The 25,826-nt window shown below is 39.2% G+C and overlaps 1 protein-coding gene across 2 annotated transcripts in view; it reads right to left on the bottom strand.

Moving 5' to 3' along the window:
* The window catches only part of LOC101744533 (coagulation factor VII), a 58,487-nt gene extending 32,847 nt beyond the window's left edge, over positions 1 to 25,640 (bottom strand). For both annotated transcript variants that reach the window (XM_021352718.3, XM_004933210.5), the window contains exons 1-2: positions 24,803 to 25,640; positions 3,242 to 3,697 (exon numbers count right to left, since the gene is read on the bottom strand). In XM_021352718.3, coding sequence (XP_021208393.1) covers positions 3,242 to 3,697; positions 24,803 to 25,445 — 1,099 coding nt within the window. In that variant the 5' untranslated portion in view covers positions 25,446 to 25,640. The remainder of the gene's footprint in view (positions 1 to 3,241; positions 3,698 to 24,802) is intronic.
* Positions 25,641 to 25,826: the final 186 nt, after the last annotated feature.

The following is a 25,826-nucleotide window of genomic DNA, read 5'->3' as shown; positions in this document are numbered from 1 at the left end:
TTATTCCTGTTCTGTGAATAAATTAATATAATCCTAATTCAACAGAACTTTTCGAGTAACTTAAAGCCTTTTTTTTTGCTGATTGAAGGATTACTGGTGGCCTGGAGGTGGAAAAGCCTCCTAAAGACGTCTTGCCTAGTTTGTTAAAATTTTGTATTATTCATTTGGGGAATTCATTCTTGAACCCATATTAAGTAGGTAAGCACTGAAAATCATTTGGCAAGTCTCCAGAGGGTTTTTTTTTTAAGATTGATTACTGGTGGCCCGGAGGTACTTTGCAGTTTCGTCAGGATAGGTGGGCGAGCAAAGGCTCAGCCAGGAGGGGTGGGATTTGCTAGCAGCTGCCCGAGCGCCTCCGAAAGAGACCTAACAGCTCAAGGATAGCTGCTTAGGGAATGCATCTACTACCGGATCGGAATCACGAACTGGTGAGAAGATCCGGCGAGAAACTCAGCGGGCTGATGTATGGGTTAAGTGTGAGAATATTATTGTTCGGAACATTTATATAATATGCAATCTTATCTTGTATATGACTGATATAATATATAAAATATAGGACATATATAATGTAATACTTTATTATACTTTATTGTTTGACACACATACACACATACACTCTCTCTGGTTAACTTACTTTACCTGGTGACCTAGCACTGAACCACTGATTTCTGTAACACAGGTTTTCCTAGCATAAAAGTCAGGGATTGTTATTGTGTACCTTATAAAAAAACCATTTACACTATTATGCTAGTGTTATAAATTCTTGTACATGTTTATATTTTGGCTTGAATAAATATTATTATTATCACCGAGAAGATCCGGCGAGAAGCAGTGCTTCGCAGAATCTACCACCGGATCGGAAACGCGACCCACTGAGAAGATCCGGCGAGAAACTCAGTGGGTTGTGTCTATGGGTTAATTTACTAATCGAGCCCTTCGTCTCAAGCGACGGGTTCGGCGAGGACGGTGGCCGGTTAAACCACCTAAATCAATGTCGAATTTAATGAAAAGCATTGGCTAAATATAATTAAATACACCACTTACCTTTTCAAGCTGTTAAGAAAAAAAAAAAACATACAATAAAACACACCCTTTAAACTAGAGTATATCCGTCTTTCTCACTCGAGTGCCAATACTGGAAATAGAGAAAGAGACACGAAATATCTCTATAGCGGCATTACAACAATAATTTAAAAGCATTTCTTTTCAGTAGTGGCATTAGTGCGTTAGTTTAATAATGATAAATGTGAAAAAGCAAGACATAGTTAGAATTATAGCTGTTTAGGAGAGAGAGAGAGAGAGAGAGCGAGAGAGAAAAACATTAGGAAAATAAACAGAATAATACATATTTACAATACACAACACAATGTACCTGGTGACTGGAAAATCTGATGTCCGGTTTTCGGGAACCGGGTCAAACCGGTTTTTTTTTTAGCCCGGATAATTCTAAATATGTCTTGCCGAACGACCACATCTGAGCTCTGTTAGTTGTGTGAGTTGCGACTGAATCCAATCCTCATACCGATGTGTAATGAAATGACGAGAACTTTGACAGTCGAACGTGCCTTGAATTTTTTTTTATTACTAGTTAACCCGGCAGATTTCTTAGTGCCTCAATCGATAAATAAAAAACCTAAACTTTTGTATAAAATAAACTTGAAACAAATAAAAGGAATCCGTCCGACGGGGGACACATCAAAGGAAAAAACAAAATTGTTATTTTTATTTAATTCCCAGCATTTTCAAATTTATCTACCTTTTAAACCTTCTCTGGACTTCTACAAATAATTCAAGACCAAAATTAGCCAAATCGGTCCAGCCGTTCTCGAGTTTTAGCGAGACTAAAGAACAGCAATTCATTTTTATATATATAGATAGATTTATATTCATACGATTTGAAACTAATTAACTAATTTTGAATACGCTTTTATTAGTTCTTTTTTTATTGCTTAGATGTATGGACGTACTCACAGCCCACCTGGTGTTAAGTGGTTACTGGAGCCCATAGACTTCTACAACGTAAACGCGCCACACACCTTGAGATATAAGTTCTAAGATCTCAGTATAGTTACAACGGCTGCCCCGCCCTTCAAACCGAAACGCATTACTGCTTCACGGCAGAAATAGGCAGGGTGGTGGTACCTACCCGTGCGGACTCACAAGAGGTCCTACCACCAGTTCTATTTGCTTGTATACGACGGAATCATATAAGGTCCTTTTCCACCGACTTCAAGATGTCAAGGATCGATATCATTCCACTTCGTGATCGGTATCAACAGAAAAAAGGTGATAATCAATTTTCTCTTCGGTTCGCTGTGGTTTTATTTCATTCTTTTTAAGCTACACTTCTTTATAATAATATATATATATTTATTCTGTGCGTGTGTTTGTCATTGAACTCCTCTTAAACGGCTGGACCGATTTTAATGAAATTTTCTGTATACCTTCAGGTGGATTCGAGAATGGTTTAGATTTACCAATCAGCCCGGCAGATGGCGCTGCAGTCGGTATCTAGCTTATTTATCTTTCCTAGAAATAATTTACATGGCAAAACAACGTTTGCCGGGCCAGCTAGTATACTATGTGTAGTTCGAGGCTTATGGACTACAGCATGCGTACGAATATATTTAAACTACACGTTACATCAGAGTCCGTTTTCTTTTTTACGTATAAGACAAATCGTATCTTATCTTATACCTTTAAACGAGCAATTCTTGTATACATATATATTATTATAATCTGAATCTCGGAAACGGCTACAACGATTTTCATAAAATTTAGTATACAGGGGATTTCGGGGGCGATAAATCGATCTAGCTACGATTTATATTCAGAAAATGTTGTTTTATTCGTGTTTTCAATAATCAACTCTTCCCGACACCTATTGGCGAATAATAATACTATTTTTCTTAATTAAGGGCAACTAACCGCTTTTAAGAGACAACAAGATGGCGTTATCAAAAAAAAAAAACCCAGCAAAGCTCGGTCATCATCTAGTGCTAATTATTCGTCTACAATTCATTACACAGCGGTGTGAAAACTGTTACGGTAGTCGCTTTCGTGTTTTCATCTTCGTCTGCATTTTAAGGAACGTTGCGATGATAATGATAACGATGATAAATCGTCATTACAAAAGCTCCCTTACCGTTAACATTTGCAAATTAAATACGTAATAATATTAAAAATGAGAAAATTAATTCTTTAAGTTCCATCGCAACGTTCCGAAATTAATGCCTCTTACTTTCGTCATTCACGACAGGCCCGTAACTAAATCCCTCGTTCGGATACTCAATGGAGTTCGAATCCTGAACTCCGAGGACGCCCGCTTTCGCGACTCTGTGGCAGCAGCCTTTGAGTAGCCCGCCGCAGGTGCCGTCCAAGAGGCCTCCGACCATCCAACAGTAAAAGAAAAACTCGCAGGAACCACCCTGGGGGCAGTTTTCGTCTCGCCTGTCCGCGGTGACCGGTAGCTCTTTGGCTTTTCGCTTCGACTGTACCGGCACGTTTAGAATCTCATTAATTCTCTCCATTTGTTCATCAGTGATCGGTTTGAATTCCGGCAATACGATGTTGCGTTTACTTATGTTCGGGAATAGTGAATTGTCGTCGCTTTTTCTTACACCTTCAGTCTGAACGAACATGGGCTTTCGTAGCTTTTGATCAGCTTTATTACGAGCTCGATGTGGTACGTTGGCATCTGTGCGGAATGGAAAAAAAAAGAATGAAGCTTTAATATAAATATATACAAAAAAATAAGTCGGTTTTGTTAAATAATAGATAGATAGTTTAGTTGTGCGGTAAAGCTAGAATTAGTAATTAAATTAATCCAATGACAGCTTAGGTAAGACCAGTGATGACGGTAAAATCGGTAATTGTTTGGGTGACATTAGTAATAAGTTTAACTTGGTGATTGCTTAGGTAAGATTAGTAATAAGATAAATTATGTTATAGTGTGTGTAAATTCGAATTCAGAGCTATTAATTAGTGGACAATACATTATACAAGAAAGCTCATTACGAGCGAAAAAGATTATTGCAAGATAAACGGAAAACAATATCAATTCACAAGCTTAAACGACGAACAAAACGGAATTGAATTGAAATTTATAATATTTATTAATTGAATTGAATTATTCAATTGAATATTTATAAATTTTAATTGAATTAATTTAATTGATTGTCTATACTAATATTATAAAGAGGAAAGATTTGTTTGTTTGTTTGTTTCGAATAGGCTCTGAAACTACTGGACCGATTTGAAAAATTCTTTTTCCATTAGAAGCCGACATTGTCCCTGACGAACATAGGCTACTTTTTTATTTTTTTTTTATTTTTTTTTGTTTGTTTCATGTGTGTTTTAATGTTTCCGAAGCGAAGCGAGGGTGGGTCGCTAGTAATGTAATAAACACGTTTGATGTTTGACTTATTTATATCAATAAAATGCACACAGGTAAACGTGACAATAGATGAATATCGGCGCGTGTGGAAGATTGAGAAATAAAAGCAATGCTTGTTTTTTTCCCCCTACCTATTCGCTGGAGGCTTAAGGCTGTTAAGTGCTTACTGCCATAGTTACAACGGCTGCCCCACGCTTCAAGCCGAAACGCATTACTGCTTCACGGCAAAAATAGGTAGGGTGGTGGTACGTACCCGTACGGACTCGCAAGAGGTCCTACCACCACGTTTAAATGTATACTAATATAGATAATAAACAGCCAAATAATGAGCAAACAAAACTGTTCATCAAACAATGTTTGTCGGGTAGGTACCACCGCCCCGCCTATTTCTGCCGTGAAGCAGTAATGCGTTTCGGTTTGAAGGGTGGGGCAGCCGTTGTAACTATACTGAGATCTTAGAACTTATATCTCAAGGTGTGTGGCACATTTACGCTGTAGATGTCCATGGGCTCCAGTAACCACTTAACACCAGGTGGGCTGTGAGCTCGTCCACCCATCAAAGTAATAAAAAAAAAAAATGTGGGAATCGAACTCGTGACCATCGTGGCAAGGGCCATTTTCTCCTACCTATTCACTGGCAACCTAAAGGGGCTATTTTAGCTTTAAGCGAATGGGTAGGTGAGCTCACCGGGTCGCAGAATCTACCACCGGGTCGGAATCGCGACCCACTGAGAAGATCCGTCGAGAAACTCAGTGGGCTGTGTCTGTGGCTTAGTTCACTCGTCGAACTCTTCGTCATAATCGACGAGGCCGGTGACCAGTGCAGCAAGCGCCATGATCACGGGTAGACTAGAGAGACGCAAAGGGCAAACAAATCTGGCTACCTTCTTTCTAGTCTGCGGTCCTTACCATTGAATCTCGACGCTTCTCCTCGACGATCCACACATACGATAAAACAGATTTTCACTTTTAATGAATTCCCAAACATTTCCGGTGGTAGGACCTCTTGTGAGTCCGCGCGGGTAGGTACCACCACTCTGCCTATTAAAATTTCTGCCGTGACGCAGTCATACGTTTCGGACTTCGGTGTGAAGGTTAGAACTTATATCTCAATGTGGGCGGCGCATTTACGTTGTAGATGTCTGTGGACTCCAGTAACCACTTAACACCAGGTGGGCTGTGAGCTAGTCTACCCAGCAAGCAAAAAATAAATTTCGCTATGAATAAACCCGCTAAAGTACTATATTACTTTTGTTTTAAACCATTCTTTATGCTGGCCACTCACATGTTTGAAGGGCCGTCAAACATTCATTCACAAACTTTGCGGCAAATGGGTTCGCATACTCAATTTGCGAACCCGTTTGCGCTTCCTCCTACACTTGTTTACGAATGTCTCACGAATTTCTCCTCCTTTTTAATTCGTCAATAGAACATTGAAGAGAAAAAGAGTTTTGAATTCTTTCCCAAACATCATTAACAGCCATGCTGTTTTTATGGGATTTCTTTTGATGAAGATACGCTACACAGTAGACGTCACGATCTATGAAAATAGCGAAACGTCCATTGCCTTCGCAATCCTGGGCGCAACTGGTCACACGAATGTGTGGGAGACTACGCGAAGGTTCGCGGTTCGCGCGCTTTGATGTCTGTTAAAAAACCGACACAGCTTGGAAAACCGCGAATGCAGCGAAAACTTTGTATAACCCTTTGCAAATGCCGTCCTACACTTGCGGGTTTGCGTATTCGTGCGAATGTGAGTGACCGGTGTTACAAACATGCGGCAGCCACACAACGCAAGTATTACAAAATAAAACGCGTATTATTATTAATTGTAAGAGCAATTAATTGCGTACGTTCGAACGTTCGGGAACATAAATGTGAAAGCTAAAACAGTATTGAGTAACAACACCTTCGATCCATACGATTAGTGACAAAACTTTTGGGTAAAGTAATATATTTATTGACCAATATTGTTAAAATTGTTTGTACTGTGTAATGGGAATGCAATCTATATATTAATATGTGAAGCAAAAACTTTGTATCCCTTTTTACGAAAATTGCGCGGACGGAGGAGTATGACATTTTCCACACTTATAGAGAATAGAGAGAAGAAGTGCACAATGCTAATATTTTTTTTAAAATAATCCATTAAAGATACATTAAATCAATAAAGAAAACATTACACACACTACATACCATGTGTTTGACGCACACACGCATGCATACTATTTATTGTCAAACTTTTGTTCTTGACGTCTGTGGTCAAATTGAGAATAGATTAAATATTGTTTGTCTTTATTAATATATTTTTATAGCGTAGCCTTGGCAAAATTTGTAATTACAGAAGTATAAAATACAATCATAATAGTGTACAAACTTACAATTCCAATTAATTATAGTCGAATTTCGACTACTGCGGGATCTCTAGTTATTTTTTATTGCCCAGATGGATGAACCATCTCACGGCCCAGCTGGTATTAAGTGCTCATCGGAGCCTTTATGCATCTACAACGTAAATGCCGCCTCCCACCTCGAGACATGATTTCTAAGATCTCAGTTTTAACAGTACAACGGCTGCGTCACCCTTCAAATCAAAATGCAATACTGCTTTACAGCAAAAATAATTAAATAAATAATAATGCACGAACCAGACGACAAGGAACGAATTGACCGTCCACTAGGTGGGCTGTGGAGCTCACATCCACCCATCTATGTCATAAAAATAAATATATAAAAATATATAAGTGTGTCTCGCACTTTCTGGTTCCCTTAGTTTCCCGACATTCTTACAGAGAATGCCCAAACACGTCATTACGGATCCTCCCGATCCATTAACAGTGCTTTTAGGTACCACAAGCACCGGTCACCGTTCTAACCTAAACTAACCCATAGACACAGTCCACTGAGTTTACTGCTAGGGCCAGTGTTAGCAACACTGCCGGTTTGAGCCCCGTGAGCTCATCTACACGTCAGGGAGAAGCTGAAATAGCCTCTCAAGGCTGTCAGCATAGGTAAGAAAAAAAAAACGAACCAAACGACATGGAACGAATTGACTATTTATTCTCTTATGTACATAAAATAGACGACAAATCGACCGTTCACTAAAGGGGCTGTGATCTCACCCACCCAGCGATGCCACAATCTACCCCACAAAAAAGTACATAAGTACTAGCTGACCCGGAAAACGTTGTTTTGCCATAATTATATAAGATTTCTAGGGAATTTCTAGTGTAGAAAAAAACTAACTTATTGTAAGTGTGTAAGGATGTGGTAAATGAGTGAAAATTTAGGGTTGTATGTATTTTTGTATGCTGTATCATAAAAAAGTAAAAACAAAAAATTTTGTCTAAAAAATAAAAAAATTATTTTAGGGGTGGACCGGACCACCCTTAACATTTAAGGGGATGAAAAATAGATGTTGTTCGATTCTCAACCCTGACCGATATGCACGCTAAGTTTCACGAAAATCGGTCAAGCCGTTTCGGAGGAGTTCAATCACGCACCCCGTGACACGAGAATTTTATGTATTAGATGTGTCGCACTTTCTGATTCCCATAGTTTCTCGATATTCCCGCAGAGAATCCTAGTTTGGGGCCAGATAAAACTGTGTGACTTGCCCCTCGGCTAATGTTATTATATTTTGAACACCGCTCATGTTCACTATATGAGTTGTCTATTATCAAAGGTGGGGCAATCTGTGCATTTGGACAAAAAAAAATTATTGATATGTCAATACAGATTGATTTAAATATAATCGTCTCCTTCAAAGAATACGGTTCAAAACCTGCATTAAATAAAGGTTAATAGTTAACCTGTTATTTATCTAAGAAGTCGTTCAGAAGAGTTTTGTGACTGCCAATGGAATACAAAGTCAATAATTCGTTTTTCTGATTTACCAATAATTGTCCAAAAGTCACATTGCCGGCTTTGATAATAGTCGACTCATATAGTTCCGTGTTGGGTAATGCGCGTTGCTTTACTCGAAAGTCGATTTCGGACTAACGAAACATATTGGAGGTCCGGAGAGAGTGATTCAGACAGACGGGAACACCAGATATTAACTATATACTAACTAAACAGTAACTATATAAAAAAAAAATTTTTTATCGCTTTGATGGGTGGACGAGCTCACATAGAAATCTACAACGTAAATGCGCCACCCATCTTGAGATATAAGTTCTAAGGTCTCAGTATAGTTACAACGGCTACCCCACCCTTCAAACCGAAACGCATTACTGCTTCACGGCAGAAATAGGCAGGGCGGTGGTACCTACCCGTGCGGACTCACAAGAGGTCCTACCACCAGTGATTACGCAAATTATAATTTTGCGGGTTTGACTTTTATTACACGATGTTATTCCTTCACCGTGGAAGTCAATCCTGAACATTTGTTAAGTACGTATTTCATTAGAAAAATTGGTACCCGCCTGCGGGATTCGAACACCGGTGCATCGCTTCAACACGAATGCACCGGATGTCTTATCCTTTAGGCCACGACGACTTCGAAATACGTTAGTGTTAATGTCCTGTCGCCAGTAACAACACGATAATTCCGACGAAGACGGCGCGGTTATGACGAAACCCACAAATTACGAGACAATAAGCCATTTCGGACACGAAAGCTGATTCACTCTCACTTTCGTTTTGTTGTGATGTCATTTCGTGTATACGGAGTGATTTACGGGCATACTTAGTTTCACGACTTTTTTATTACGGGCAGGAGGCCGAATTTGGTTAGGTTTTCGCGCTTGGGGCGCACGGGGTCTTGACAAGTCACCACAAGCACCGGTGACCGTCCTCGTCGAACCCGTCGCTTGCGACGAAGGGCTCGACGAGCGAATTAACCCATAGACAAAGCCCACTGATTTTCTCGCCGGATCTTCTCAGTGGGTCGCGTTTCCGATCCGGTGGTAGATTCTGCGAAGCACTGCTCTTGCTAGGGTCAGTGATAGCAACACTCCGGTTTGAGCCCCGTGAGCTCACCTACACACGTTATGGTGAAGCTGAAATAGCCTCTCAAGGCTATCAGCATAGGTAGGAAAAAAAAAAACAATTGACTAGTCTATAGTAGTCAGGAGCGGACCGTGGGACTAATTTTTTACATACCCACTAAACGACTTCCCTTACACTCTCTCACCCGATGTTACTATCTCCAAGGGGCTACCACGGTTAACAAGGCAACCAGACTCACGGCGCTACCCTGAGGACGCCCGACCAATGGGTAAATTAGGCGAATGTTGACAACCAGCCAAGCCTGTCTCCGCAGAGCAACGGCCCATCAAGACGGCTGGGCGGTGGCACTGGATCAGAACCAGACTCCCGGGTTGGAACGCGATACACCGTCGACCAGATTGCTCATCCACAGTACATCCAGCGATAAGAGTACGCGGACCAGAGCCTAATTTAAATGAGGTATTTGTCCCTATATATCTGCCAATAGCCTTGAGGGGCTACTTCACCTTGACTGGTGAGCTGATCTGAATTTTTTTTTGTTTAGATGGGTAGACGAGCTCATATTGTTAAGTGGTTACTGGAGCCCATAGACATCTACGACGTAAATGATTGTCCTCTTGTGTCCGCACGGGTAGGTACCACCACCCCGCCTATTTCTGCCGTGAAGCAGTAATGCGTTTCGGTTTGAAGGGCGGGGCAGCCGTTGTAACTATACTGAGACCTTAGAACTTATATCTCAAGGTGGATGGCGGCATTTACGTTGTAGATGTCTATGGGCTCCAGTAACCACTTAACACCGGGTGGACTGTGAGCTCGTCAACCCATAGAAGCAATAAAAATAAAAAAAAGTCGCATGGCTGGATACGAGTACAACAGACGTCTTATCCTTTAGGCCACAATGAGCCTTGAGCTGAAGTGATCATCTAAGCTAACAACCTGGGCAGCTCTGTTGACTCGAACATCGAGAACCAGATTATATACATAAAGAAAATAAATCAACTTTCCATTAAAATTCTTCAAAAGTATTTCCTGATTTGTAAGGAAAAACCGACTTGCGCTAATGTCATTGACATTCGACTCGTAGAAAGAGATGGAAAACCGTTCAGCCTCGTGCGTGAGAGGGACGGGTGCGCGGCGTACATGTGTTGTCACGTGTTACGGGCGGCAGTGAAATCTTTTTTAAGGCGAAGCTAAAAGAACATCCCATAATGAATATACGTATTTAATGGAAACGTATTGTAATTTTACTGGTGGTAGGACCTCATGTGAGTCCGCACGGGTAGGTACCACCACCCCGTCTAGTTCTGTCGAGAAGCAGTAATGCATTTCGGCTTGAAGGGCGGGGCAGCCGTTGTAACTATACTGAGACCTAAGAACTTATACCTCAAGGTGGGTGGCGCATTTGCGTTGTAAATGTCTATAAACTATATAACCTATATTAATATTATAAAGCTGAAGAGTTTGTTTGTTTGTTTGAACGCGATAATCTCAAGAACTACTGGTCCGATTTGAAAATAATATTTCAGTGTTAGATAGCCAATTTAATGAGGAAAGCTATAGGCTCTATATAATCTATATTAATATTATAAAGCTGAAGAGTTTGTTTGTTTGTTTGAACGCGATAATCTCAGGAACTACGGACTACTACTACTATTATTCAAAAATACTTTCACTTCTACGTAAATGAAGAGGCGGGTAAAATTTTGCGTTATGCCAAAGTAACTATTCCGCGCGGACGAAGTCGCGGGCAAAAGCTAGTGACTTCATATACTTATTACAGATGCTTTCTTTTTCAGGTTCAATGAAATATGTGCGAGCGTATTCGCCTTAAGTTGCATCGCGCAACAGCAAATGCACAGTTAAACGCATCAAGGGTTGTCAGACTTAACGGAATTAGTAGTAAATTAAAAAGTTGGGGAAATTTCGAGTATGCAAAATTTAAAATCGGTTAATTATTGGGAGACTCATGTTTTTTTTTATTGCTTAGATGTGTGGTTAAGTTGTCACTGGAGCTCATAGAGATCTACAAACCTAAATGCGCCTCACGCCTGGAGATATAAGTTCTAAGGTCTCAGTATAGTTACAACGGCTGCCCCGCCCTTCAAATCGAAACGCATTACTGCTTCGCGGCAGAAATAGGCAGGATGGTGGTACCTACTAGCGCGGACTCACAAGAGGTCCTACAACCAGTATCAATGTGTATCAATCTCTCGACTACGTTGACAGCGACTCAATGAAGCGTTCCAATGTAACTAATTGAATATTCTAGAAAAAAATTGAGACATTCGATGGTTATGACGTCATCTAACAAGAAACCTTTCTACCCAGTTACGAGATTACCCCAGCTACGAGACTCATTAAGAGAAGTGCCAAAATTTAAAATTTCATTAAATTAATTAATACCAACCGTAATAACAATTAGTATGATCAATTAAATATAAACAAAGTAATTCATATTGTACTGGTTCCGTATATTATGTGCGTTTTAGGTAACAGCGGGTCGTGTATCTATGTCAGTGTTACAAAGTTTATTATACGATTAGTTAGAGTTTAAACTCCGACGCACATTGTAAGATCGTGTCCGTTATATTCCTGTCTTTTCGCCGTCATGGAACATTTTTGGTTTCACATATACACGTTGCGCAATTTTAAATATTACAACAATTACTAAATTACTCTTTTAATACTATTTAATAATAAGGATTGCGATGCGTCACTGAAGCCTTAAAACCATGTTTTTTTTCCAACCTTTTAACTCTGCAGTGGAAAATAAATAAAAAAACATTACACAGCTTAACGTGGTAGGACCTGCTGTGAGTCCGCACTAGTAGGTACCACCACCCCGCCTATTTCTGCCGTGAAGCAGTAATGCGTTACAGTTTGATGGGTGGAGCAGCCGTTGTAACTATACTGAGACCTTAGAACTCATATCTCAAGGTGGATGGCGGCATTTACGTTGTAGATGTCTATGGGCTCCAGTAGCCACTTAACACCGGGTGGGCTGTGAGCTCGTCCACCCATCTAAGCAATAAATAAATAAAAAATGCTAAAGATTTGGTTCCAGTAAGACATATTTAATGATTAAATACTGTATTTTCAGGTACAAGTTTCCTAAGAAACAAACATATCAATTTGGATTATCTATAAAAATTCAGGCATCAACTTTAATACTGACAGAAAATACTTGGACCTATGCTTATCACACACGTATTTGCCGAGTTTTTTTTTTTCATCCTTCTTATCCGAGTATGGCAACCCTAAAATCTCTAAGACGACTTAACACAACACTAAAAAGGTCGACAATAAATTTTAATATGAAATACGTTGCGTAACGCACATTAAGAATGCAGTTTGAAAGATTAAGAAAGAACAAGTTACAAAAACAAGTTAAACTTAACGGTTTATCTAATAAAATTTTCTACACATGTCTTTTTATAACCCAACCTTAAATAAAGAAGGGAGGGTCTTCTTCTAAATCTGACTCTGCGTTTATTTTGAAGCCTTACGAATAAGACTTCATCAGCGCGATTGTTACGCCGGTAAGAGTAACGCCATCTATCGCCGAATAATTGAACGAATATCGAAGGATCTAGTAGCATCTAGAGCACTCGAAAAGTACAACGCCATTGTCAGATAGCGGAAACACACAATACTAGAGTTTTGTGTGATATTCTCGACGATTCTAGGGATTTCGTCTCGACTATAAAAGTGTTGTAGGGATGGCACGCAGTCAGTCAGTAATCGGAACTACTCGAAGCGAAACAGCGAACGGATCACCTGAAGCGAAGCGGAAGAAGCGAATTGAGAATTTTGAAGTGTTTGTGAAGCGTTTTCAGTATTCTAATTGCTAATATAGTGCTAACTTGTAATTCGGGAGAATTTTTATTTATCCCGAACCACAGCGCGTAACACGATTCAGAACCGCGTCAAATATCTTCTTTTTTATTGCTTAGATGGTTGGACGAGCTCACAGCCCACCTGATTTTAAGTGGTTACTAGACCCCATAGACATCTACAACGTAAATGCGCCAACCACCTTGAGATATAAGTTCTAAGGTCTCAGTAATGTATGTATGTAATGTATGCTATTATGTTCTATAATAGCTACCGGAATACGTCCTAGTATCGATCTAGTCCCGCAAACTAGCGATTCAAATATTATGCTATCAATATATTAATACGTGAAACAAAAACTTTGTATCCCTTTTTACGAAAATTGCGCGGACGGAGGAGTATGAAATTTTCCACACTTATAGAGAATATAGAGAAGAAGTGCACAATACTAATATTTTTTTAAAATAATGCATAAAAGATACATTAAATCAATAAAGAAAAGTCACACACACTACATACCATGTATTTGACGCACACACGCATGCATACTATTTATTGTCAAACTTTTGTTCTTGACGTCTGTTGTCAAATTGAGAATAGATTAAATATTGTTTGTCTTTGTTATTATGTACTTTTTATAGTGTAGCCTTGGCAAAATTTGTGATTATAGAAGTATAAAATACAATCATAATAGTGTACAAACTTACAATTCCAATTAATTATAGTCGAATTTCGACTACTGCGGGACGTATAGTACTATCAATTGGCAGTCATAAAAAATTTAAAATAACGGAAGCAGAAACTGGGTTACGAATAAAAACGCATCGATTTGACCGAACGAAAATCGATTACGTAAAACGATTACGATGATTCGTTTCTGTGTCAAAATACATATTATATGAAAATATCGAATTTATTATACAATACATTAAATATTACGTGGTTAACGTTACGAACGTTTTAATGGTGGTTAGGACCTCTGGTACAGTACAGTGTACAGCGCGCTGCATGACGCCGTGGACAGGGGAAAGTGGAAAAACATCTTAAGATTGAAGCTCATGGGTGATGGTGGTCACGACCCTCAAACATGAGGAACACGACTCGAGGAGGAGGAGGACCTCTGGTAAGCCCGCGCGGGTAGGTACCACCGCCATGCGTTTCGGTTTGAAATCTGCTGAATCTCGTGTTCCTGATCTGGATTAAAATTATAATTTGTGTAATTACTGGTGGTAGGACCTCTTGTGAGTCTGCACGGGTAGGTAGCACCGCCCTGCCTATTTCTGCCGTGAAGCAGTAATGCGTTTCGGTTTGAAGGGTGGGGCAGCCGTTATAACTATACTTAGAACTCATATCTCAAGGTGGGTAGCGGCATTTGCGTTGTAGATGTCTATGAGCTCCGGTAACCACTTCAAATCAGGTGGGCCGTGAGCTCATTTGTTTAGAATTTCTTTTGTTTTAAAATTCTATAATATACGTATCATATGAACTAAAGAAACATTCTTTTGTAACAAGCCAATTAATTTCATCTCTTTTATTAGCCTACCCACATCGTTGTAAATATTAGAGCGAATTTATAAAACTATTGTATAGTTATTGGTCCTTGACGCGTGCGCGAATAGTCGAGTTAAATAATAAATAAATAAATATTTACTAACAATCACGCCACGTTAACTGGTCCCGTGATAAGCTCGTAAAGAACTTGTGTTACAGGTACCAGATAACGGAAATAAATGTAATATTTTTATTATACACATACATATTATATTTAATATACATCCATAAACCTAGAAAAGACATTTATATTTATCATACAAATATTATCCCTTTGCCGGGATTCGAACCCGCGACCCCCTTGTGTAGTGACCGTGTCACTTACCACTACACCAGACGGCCGTTAGACTGGCGTCGAAAATGACGTTCAAAGATTCCGATACACAACACAAACCAAACATACAGACATACGAAACTGATATAAATAATTGTAAATAGACAAGCTTTAACAAAAACCGACTTCAAATAGAAAAAATAAAAAAGATATTCCAAAACAAATTAATATACACTAAAAACAATAATCATCGAAATCGGTTGGCGTGATATTAAGTTATTGAGTTATTCATCTATTTGTCGCGCACGTAATTAATGCAAATTTAAGACTTATATGGTTTTCTCATGGATACCATTATCAGAACTAAACTAAATTGAAATGGGACCACACGGGAAGCGTCAACTTCCTAATAAAAAAGAATCATCAAAACCGATTCACCCAATCAAAAGCTATGAGGTAACAAACTTATAAAAAAAAACATACAGTCGAATTGAGAACCCCCTCCTTTAAAAAGCGCATCCTAATGCTGGTTCAAATCTTGATAAAAAATGTGTGCGTGTACTAGTGTACACACGTAAGAAGTGAAACTTGTTTATGGCCTTATTTTTCGAAAAATGATCTACATGCAATTTTCTAGAAATTGGTTAAATAAAGTTAAATTAGATAAAGTTTAAACAAAAGGATTTTATTATCATAGACATGAATACAAAAAAGTTAAATTAGATAAAGTTTAAACAAAAGGATTTTATTATCATAGACATGAATACAAAACAGATGGCGCGTAACGGAAAAAAGTGACGCGTAACCGAAAAATGTGACGGTAAATTTTTTTCCAACGCCGATAAGGAAGTTTCACTTCAAAAATTAATTGGATAGCGCGACAAGCGCCATCCTTCAAGTCAGTCGAATTGTCAACTAATCTTTTTTTATTTATTGCTTAGATGGGTGGACGAGCTCACAGCCCACCTGATGTTAAGTGGTTACTGGAGTCCATAGACATCTACAACGTAAATGCGCCACCCACCTTGAGATAAGAATTCTAAGGTCTCGGTCTAGTTACAACGGCTGCCCTACCCTTCAAACCGAAACGCATTACTGCTTCACGGCAGAAATGGGCAGGGAGGTGGTACATACCCGTGCGGACTCAGAAGAGGTCCTACCACCAGTAAAAATCTATCTTCTATCTAATCTTCTAATCTATCTAATCTTCTTTGAAGTCGACTAAAAAATTATACTTTTACTAAATCGCATTGTTATTAAGTTATTTTATTTTTTAATGAAACTATAAAATCAAAGCGATGTACCTACCCAAGCACGCGCGTCCGAACTTCCCACGGAATAAGGCTAGACGCAGACAATAGTTTTCCCCGGCCGTGGGATCGGAGTGAAATGTTTAGTTTCACTGATCGGATGGAATAAAAAAACGGCGATAACACGTGGGAAGCCAGCATTGTTCGTAATAGGAAAGTGGCCGCAGGAAAATCAACGGAATGTCATTCTAAACTTTGGAGCTGAAAGTGTGTCTCAAATAAAAGTGAAGTTGAAAATTGGTGAATATTCGTAATGAAAGTCTTCGAGTACCAGTATCGTGCCCTTTGAGAGCGAACCGTCGATAAATCGACTCCCTATTAATGCGTATAAAGTGCGGAGCGTCAGAATACCGACTATTTTGTTTTTTGAAGTGAAACTTCCTTATCGGCGTTGGAAAAAAATTTACCGTCACATTTTTCGGTTACGCGTCACATTTTTCCGTTACGCGCCATCTGTTTTGTATTCATGTCTATGATAATAAAATCCTTTTGTTTAAACTTTATCTAATTTAACTTTTTTGTATTCATGTCTATGATAATAAAATCCTTTTGTTTAAACTTTATCTAATTTAACTTTATTTAACCAATTTCTAGAAAGTTGCATGTAGATCATTTTTCGAAAAATAAGGCCATAAACAAGTTTCACTTCTTACGTGTGTACACTAGTACACGCACACATTTTTTTTTTTCCTACCTAAGCCTTGAGAGGCTATTTCAGCGTAACCTTAACTAGTAGGTGAGCTCACGGGGCTCAAACCTGACGTTGTTGCCAACACGAACCCTAGCAAGAGCAGTGCTTCGCAGAATCTACCGCCGGATCGGAAACGCGACCCACTGAGAAGATCCGGCGAGAAACTCAGTGGGCACATACCGACTATTGCGCGGTTTGATTATATTATAGGTACTTAGGTATCGACCTATATCGAAGTGTCTTAGCACGCGCAAGTAAAAAGTTTTTATTGAGTTAATAACATTTATAAATAATCTTTTTTTTTTTAATTACTTTTGTAAGCAGACGAGCGTACGGCCTCCTGATGGTAAGTGGTTACCGTCGCCCATGGACTTCAGCAATGCCAGGAGCAGAGCCAAACCGCTGCCTACTGCTTAATACTCTCCACAAGCCTCGTTTGAAGAAGGACATGTCATAGCTCTCGGGAAATACCGTGGAGAAAAGTTAATGTTTTTTATAAGATACTTTTTTTTTACTTCAAAAATCTTTAAGCAATTCCTGCAGAATATGTGAAAATAAGCTCAACACTAAAAAAGGGTTAAAACATTAAACTCATCAGCCGGAAATGACCGCAAAAAAATAATCCGAAACGACTTCGTGGATTCCGAAGCGATTGTAAGCACTAAAGTACACTAACTGACATACGGATCGTGTGTCAGCCAAAGGGCAATAAAAAAACACCTTATCCTCAATCTGTAGTCGCGGTGATCTACAAAATGCAACTAGTCTTGACTTTTTGGCGGGAACGCGAGGAGTGAAGTTGTGTGATTTGTTTTATTTTATCTATTTAGTGTTCCTTCAGGTTTAAATATGTAATGAAGATGGTTTATTAGCTGTTTAATATCTGTGAAAGTTCACAAATGTGGGAAAATGAAACAAAATGCCGCTGGACGTAACTTCTCGGGATCCTCCAAAAAGTCTACTGAAAAAATCTCAGTAAATGACCATCATTTTAATGACCATCATTATATTTCATCCCATATCATCTCATCTCATTTGATTAATATCTCAAATTAATCATCTTCATTTCATTTCACTCCATATTATAACACTGTATCATTTTTCATACGAATATTATAAAGCTGAAGAGTTTGTTTGTTTGAACGCGTTAATCTCAGGAACTACTGGTCCGATTTGAAAAATTCTTTCAGTGTTAGATAGCCCATATATTGAGGAAGGCTATAGGCTATATAACATCACGGTAAGGCCGATACAAGTGGAGCACCAATAAAGAATGTTTCAAAACAAGGGTTTAAATAGCTCCTTAACATTCTATAATTCAAAAATATTTTCACTTTCTACATAAATGAAGTGGGGGTAAAATTTAGCGTTATGCCCCAAAGTAACTATTCCACGCGGACGGAGTCGCGGGCAAAAGGTAGTTTTTCATAAAAATAAGAATAGAAATTAAAATAAAGTATGACCTAAAAGTCTCAGTTACCAGGTCATAAAATCTCTTAAAAAAAAAACTCAAACAAGTCTTCGTTACGTGCTTAATTCGATTATCGAAAACAAACATTCGCCGTCTCTTTCCGTCGTTACGTCTTAGACAGAGACATCGTCTTTACATAAGTCGATTGCGTCAACATTTCCGAAGACTCTATCATTGTGTAATCTGAAAGCGGAACATGGAAAGTGTCTCGTTCGCCTTTCTGTGTTACAAGCTTTGAAATTATTTATTCATTTAAGGATTACCGACAGGGTTTACAGTAAGACATAAAATAACATTGACATGTATAGAGCAATTGATAACTGCAAATCTAATTAGAGGTAATCACAGCATGCATTACATTAATATATCAATAGAGATTTAACAATACTATTAATAATAATAAAAAATTAAAAACAAAAGAAAGACAATAAGGACAGTAATACCCGAGTACTCAGACCAAGGCTGAGGCTGAGGTTCAACAACAACTTTTTTATAATTTTGTTCCTGAATATTGGAAGGGAATCGCCAAATATGTCAAGGTTTTCAGCTTTTCTGACTATCAGACGACCGGTCGTAGAAACACATGTCGAATGCCTAACCTCTATCCCATGTGGTGGTACCGAAGTAAATGTCCATACGGGACCCATGTCGCTATAGCCCAGACGTTAATAACCTGTCTCTAACGCAATAAAAAAATAGTTCATTTTGTGGTGGTCACCGTTGAGACTATTTCATATGAGTCGTCTATTATCAAAGGTGGCAATCTGTGCATTTGAACAAAAAAATGTTACTGATATGTCAATACAGATTGATTTGATATATTCAATCATTCATCGTCTCCTTCAAAGAATACGGTTCAAAACTTGCATTAAATAAAGGTTAATACTTAACCTGTTATTTATCTAAGATGTCGTTCAGAAGAGTTTTGTGACTGCCAATGGAATACAAAGTCAATAATTCGTTTTTCTGATTTACAAATAATTGTCCAAAAGTCACATTGCCGGCTTTGATAATAGTCGACTCATATATTAACGTCTGCTCATCACAAAAGAAGAAGTTCTGTTATTGTTTACTGGTGGTAGGACCTCTTGTGAGTCCGCGCGGGTAGGTACCACCACCCCGCCTATTTTTGCCGTGAAGCAGTATTGCGGTTCGGTTTGAAGGGCGGGGCAGCCGTTGTAACTATACTGAGACCTTAGAACTTATATCTCGAGGTGGGTGGCGCATTTACGTCGTAGATGTCTATGGGCTCCAGTAACCACTTAACATCATGTCTTCAAATTTCCTTTCGGAGTTTGCTTATCAGACGCGGCTCGATAAACAAACAAAAAAACAAATCCATTATAGAAGAAACAGGCCAATAGCTAGCCCATATTAAAAAGACTCACAGAATATTTTATTTTGCACAGTGACGTCAGTATTCGAGAGTAGAGAACAAATTCTATAGTAACACGAGTGAGAAAGAGATAGAGCACGTCTACCGAAAACTTTGAGCGCTTACATCTCAGAGCACTTTATCCGATTTTATTTATTTAGTGCTGGCGATGCGCACGAGCTTACGACTTCATTGGTGGTAAGTGGTTTCTATTAATACAATTCCAATGGCCGCATACTGTTGAGGAATCTTTTCAAGCCTCTTGTGATGATAGACATGAACTGATATACTCAGGAACCACCGTGGACTCCATTCCAGAGTTGTATGGTACGTGATCAGAGCGACCTCTAAAAACGTATCGTGGGTGATGTTTTTAATTAGCTTTTGTTGGCAGTGAAGCATACGGCCCTACTGATGGTAAATAGTTATCGTGGCCCATGGACGTTAGAAAAACCAGGGGCACAAGGAGACCGTTGCCTACGAAACGCTTCGATCAGGGAGTAGCTGGTGTGACCCTAAACACATCATTACGGATCCTCCCGATCCACTAACGGTGCTTTTAGGTACCTCAAACACCGGTCATCGTCCTCGTCGAACCCGTCACTTGCGACGAAGGGCTCGGCGAGTAAATTAGCCTACAGACACAGCCCACTGAGTTTCTCGCCGGATCTTCTCGGTGGGTCGCGTTTCCGATCCGGTGGTAGTTTTGCGAAACACTGCTCTTGCTAGAGCCAGTATTAGCAACATTCTTGGTCTGAGCCCCGAGAGCTCGCCTACACGCTAAGGTTACGCTGATATAGCCTCTCAAGGCTATCAGCTTAGGTAGGAAAACACAAAGCTGATGCGGTTCTTAAATGAAAATCGTCGGAAATCAAACGAGGAGGACGGCTCATACATACATAGAGCTGCAACTAAGCCAACAGCGCGTGTACAAGTAAAAGTCTTCTTTTATACAATCATAAAATCATTATCATACACGCACGCGAACGAAATCGAGAGTTTCTGTTTGTGAACAAGCAAATTTAGTCCTTAACGCAGGCACAGAACGCACAACGTTGCGCAACAGAATAATGGATATACAACTTTACCTAAATCATTATAACGCTTGCGCTTACGTAAAAGGAAATTTAATCCTTGTGCCGATGACGAAAGGAATATAATTGTGTAAATGTATGCGTATTTACGCGCTAATCGTTTAGATCTTAAAAATGTATAAATGAAATTCATTGAGTTCGAAATTATCTAAATGTTCTAAATACTAGCCACGCTGGTCCTTATTGAGTTGAGTTACTTCAGTATACTGAACGGACGAAAGCAATCTATATATATTAATACGTGAAGCAAAAACTTTGTATCCCTTTTTACGAAACTTGCGTGGACGGAGGAGTATGAAATTTTCTACACTTATAGAGAACATAGAGAAGAAGTGCATAATGCTAATATTTTTTTTTAAATAATGCATATAAGATACTTTAAATCAATAAAGAAAACATTACACACACTACATACCATGTATTTGACGCACACACGCATGCATACTATTTATTGTCAAACTTTTGTTCTTGACGTCTGTTGTCAAATTGAGAATAGATTAAATATTGTTTGTCTTTATTAATATTTTTATAGCGTAGCCTTGGCGAAATTTGTGATTATAGAAGTATAAAATACAATCATAATAGTGTACAAACTTACAATTCCAATTAATTATAGTCGAATTTCGACTACTGCGGGAACTCTAGTTATTATTTAAATTTTTACTTTCTCAGCTTGCGCTGGTAGTACTTTAGTGACATTTACGGAGTAATCGTTGAAGTAAATGTCACGGTTTCTTGGGGTTGGCTAATTAAGTGTGTTCTATTGTATTATGTGGTTGTTATTTAATATTATAATTTTCGTATGTTTCCCCTTTCTCAGTTCAGTCTGTCGACAGAGCCGGTGGAACTGTATATACGGGCTTTTGGCCAAGTAATATAGTTATGAGTTAATAATTAAGCTAGTTTTTATTGCGTGTAGTAAGTTTGGTTTTCTTCAAGCTGCAGGAACTTTCTTACTATTCTGCATGTATTTAGGATAGCTGCTTTTTGTAGTGAAATAAATATGTTATTATTATTTCTATTATTATTTATATTTATTTAAAATCTTATTAATTACATAATATTTAAAAAAAAAAGGATATTAAAAATACAATTTTTAAAAAACACTATATAAAAATAGATTGCCGCTGATGGCGGTGTCTACGACACAAGCCACCAGTGGTTAGGACTCCAGAGTGAGAAACCTCCTCACAATGAGTGCAGTATCGAGGATAACTGCTTTCTGTATTAGGCCCTTAACCCAGCTGGATAACGAAAGTTTCTTGAGATGTTGATCGAAACTTTTCGCCATCAAGCCGTGTACCGACACAACTATTGGAACAATGATGGTTGAATCAACATGCCACATGGCGGTAGTCTCCAGGGCCAGGTCTAAATATTTATTATTATTATTGTGTATCTTTATTTACGAGTAGTAAGCATTACTTATAACATATGTTAGTAACTTAAACACTGTGTCAAAAATTAATGTGGCATTATCTGATATATATATATATATATTTTTTATTGCTTATATGGGTGGACGAGCTCACAGCCCACCTGGTGTTAAGTGGTTACTGGAGCCCATAGACATATAAAGTTCTAAGGTCTCAGTATAGTTACAACGGCTACCCCACCCTTCAAGCCGAAACGCATTACTGCTTCACGGCAGAAATAGGCAGGGTGGTGGTACTTACCCGTGCGGCCCTACAAGAGGTCCTACCACAAGTAAGTTCACAAGAGCGGCAGTAAAATGTGGCATCATCTGATATATAACAACAAACAATACAATATTATATATAAAAACTGAGTATGTGAATAGGTTTCTGTAAATATTCCGCAGACTTCTTATGGTATTTTAAATTGGGGTTAAACAAACTGTAAATAAGGTTAAGTTATAAAACCCCTCTTATATTAATGTTTGTCTGTGCGCAACGGCCGTCTGGTGTAGTGGTAAGTGATATGGTCACTACACAAGGGGGTCGCGGGTTCGAATCCCGCCAAGCGAAGATATTTGTATGATAAATATAAAATGTATTTTCCAGGGTTATGGATGTATATTAAATATGTGTATGTGTATAATAAAAATCTTACATTTATTTCCGTTATCTGGTACCTGTAACACAAGTTCTTTACGAACTTATCACGGGACCAGTTAACGTGGCGTGACTGTTAGTAAATATTTATTATGATGTGTATTAAGCACTGCCACGCCTGGGAAGACGGCAGGACACACTCCGGCGAGGTGGGCAACAATCGGCCGGAGCGTTAGGGACTATTGGGAGAGAAACCGGCGAACTATACGGGCATTGTCGAGCAAAACTGCTTTTTGCATTTGGGCCACCACCGACTTTTTGTTGAGACCAAGCCTCTCGAGATGTTTTGAGAGGCTTTTAGGGACCAAACTATTCACCGATACAACTACCGGGATTATTTCTGTAGATACCACCCTCCACATGTCGGTCACCTCGTGCGCCAGGTCCAAATATTTGGTCTTTTTATCTGCCTCGGCCCGCATTATTATTATTATAGCTTGTGTACACGTATCGGGCGTTACAACTATGCCGGAGATCTAAATGCTCTGACGAAAATATTTTTTTGTACATACCCTGGAATATCATTGGATAGCATTGTGTTAGAAAGATCCTAGAACCCTAACTGCGGAAACTTGTTTTGCACTACCTAAATAATTATTTGAAACTACTTTTACGGTTTAGACTCGTATTTTAAATGTCAACAAGTTTCCGAAGTTTCGAAAACCGTACAGTATTCACGGTCTGGGTCTAGTCGTAGTTAATAACACAAAGTCTAGTCTAATAAAACAAAGTCTGGCGGGTTTTATTACTCGCCAGACTAGACCGTAAAAGTAATTTTCGGGTAGCTATTAGCTAATCCCACCCCTCCTGGCTGAGCCCTTGCTCGCCCACCTGTCCTGGTGAAACTGGAAAGGCCTCCGGGCCATTAGTAATCCTTCAATCATAAAAAAAGGATTTTCAATTATGTCTCCCGCAAACGAAAACCGAAGAATACCGTATTTTAATAGTTAATTTTATTTTGATTAAATTAGTTTTATTGGATGCAGTGTTAATGAGTAAATAATTTTTATTCACGAATTAGTTACCAATAGTGAACCCAGGATGTTATTGTTAATGAATTTGACGACCGTACTATGTCGAACCGGTTTTGTTTGCGAGTCAAAAATTAAATATTTATTAAACATACTCCGCTAATTTCTGGGAGAAATTTGTTCTCTCACTTATGCTTCTTTTAACTTTTAACACTGAATTTAAATCTAAGCTAACTTAATTTATTGTGTAACAATGAAATATTGTTCTTTTTAACTCCTGTATTATTACGAACGCTAAAGAAAAGGCTGAGAGATTTTTAATGTGATTAGTTAATATTGTTTTCCGCCTAAATTAGCATTAGCAACAAGAAGCTCTGAGACATATCTTTTGAAATTTTACGCGACTGACTAAAATGGATGTGATATATATATTTTTTTAATAAACCATCAACATATTTACAACGATTGGCTTAAACAAGATCTGTTCTTCGGATGTAATGTTACAATTGTGTTTATCTAAGTTATCTGGTATGGGTAAGGTGCGACAATTTACATAATGCAAGATATTTTATGTTCGACTTGACGAAGTAAAAGTTAGGGGCTTAAAAAAAGGGGGGGGATATAAATCGTCGTAATTCTAATGCTGCTGTCAGACCAAAGTGCTCGCGAGCCAACTCAAGTCAAACCCGAAAAGTACACTACTCCTATTCCTGGGGGAAACTACTCGAAAATTAACCTTAATATTGTCCCGTCTGAGCTTTGGCCCTCATAAGCCCTACTGCTTCTCTAATACAAATAAAAACCAACCTTTATCGGGGAAGGTCTCAGCGCTGCCCGCGCCAAGATCCTGCAGGGCTTGCTCATAAACGCCGACGTCGCTCAATCCAAAATTCTGATCACGGAACACAACATTGTCCACGCCGGGACCCGCGTGCGAGTTCGTCACTGTCACACTATCAGAAGCGTACGGAAACACGACCCTTGGACTGCGAGCCCGCCAGCCCGAGTAATAACCATTTCGAACCGCCGGCGCGAAATTTACAGGCGGGAAAGGCTCGAAGCTGAACCCGGGCGCGTACGGCCCAAACCTCTGCTGGTACAACGGCTGGCTCGGCGTCCGGAATCGCGGCTCGTAATACCGCTCGTGGCCCGACGGCTCGGCCTTAACGTCCGACCCGTCCGAAGTAAACTCGTAGTCAGTGTTATCATCGAACTTTATCTTCGAGTTTTGGCCCGTTGTCAGATCAATCTCGCCGTTACCGAAATGCCCGTTTTGTCTATCGTCCAAGAACATGACTCTCTGTCTGCCGCGTCTCCTGTATATGTTCTTCGATATGAACATGACGTTTTTGTATGGCTTCTGATAGACAGCGACGGCTCGGGACGACTCTGCCGCTGCCACCGAAGCCGCCACAAGCAGTATCACTTTCCATTTGTTTTGCCTGAACATATTGATCGCGGTCACTGAACCGGTGTGTGCACTTTCATTGCGTATTAAAAAAAAAAATTAAAAATAAATATATATTTTTTTATTAAAAACTTTTAGTACATTTTTTGACGACGCCTCAATGGTTTTTTTTTTGCGGGTTTTTTTTTTGTTTTGTTTTAGGTTACGTGCGGACGCGACGGCGGTCGTCTGGAGACTGGCCGTTCGCAGGGCGAAGCTACGCGAGGCTTACGTAAAGGCGGTGACGTGAGGCTCTTACGTAAGCTCGCAGATTAGACGGCTGTTTTGTATGGGATTCACGGCGCGCGACGCGGTAAGTGGGACGCGCGTTATCTACGCTGTAAGTGGTTCTGAGAATTACGTTTAATCTATCGTTTATAGGAT

This window comes from Bombyx mori, chromosome 2 (assembly GCF_030269925.1).
Source record: "Bombyx mori chromosome 2, ASM3026992v2".
Classification (NCBI taxonomy): domain Eukaryota; kingdom Metazoa; phylum Arthropoda; class Insecta; order Lepidoptera; family Bombycidae; genus Bombyx; species Bombyx mori.
This window is presented reverse-complemented; position numbering and strand designations above follow the sequence as displayed.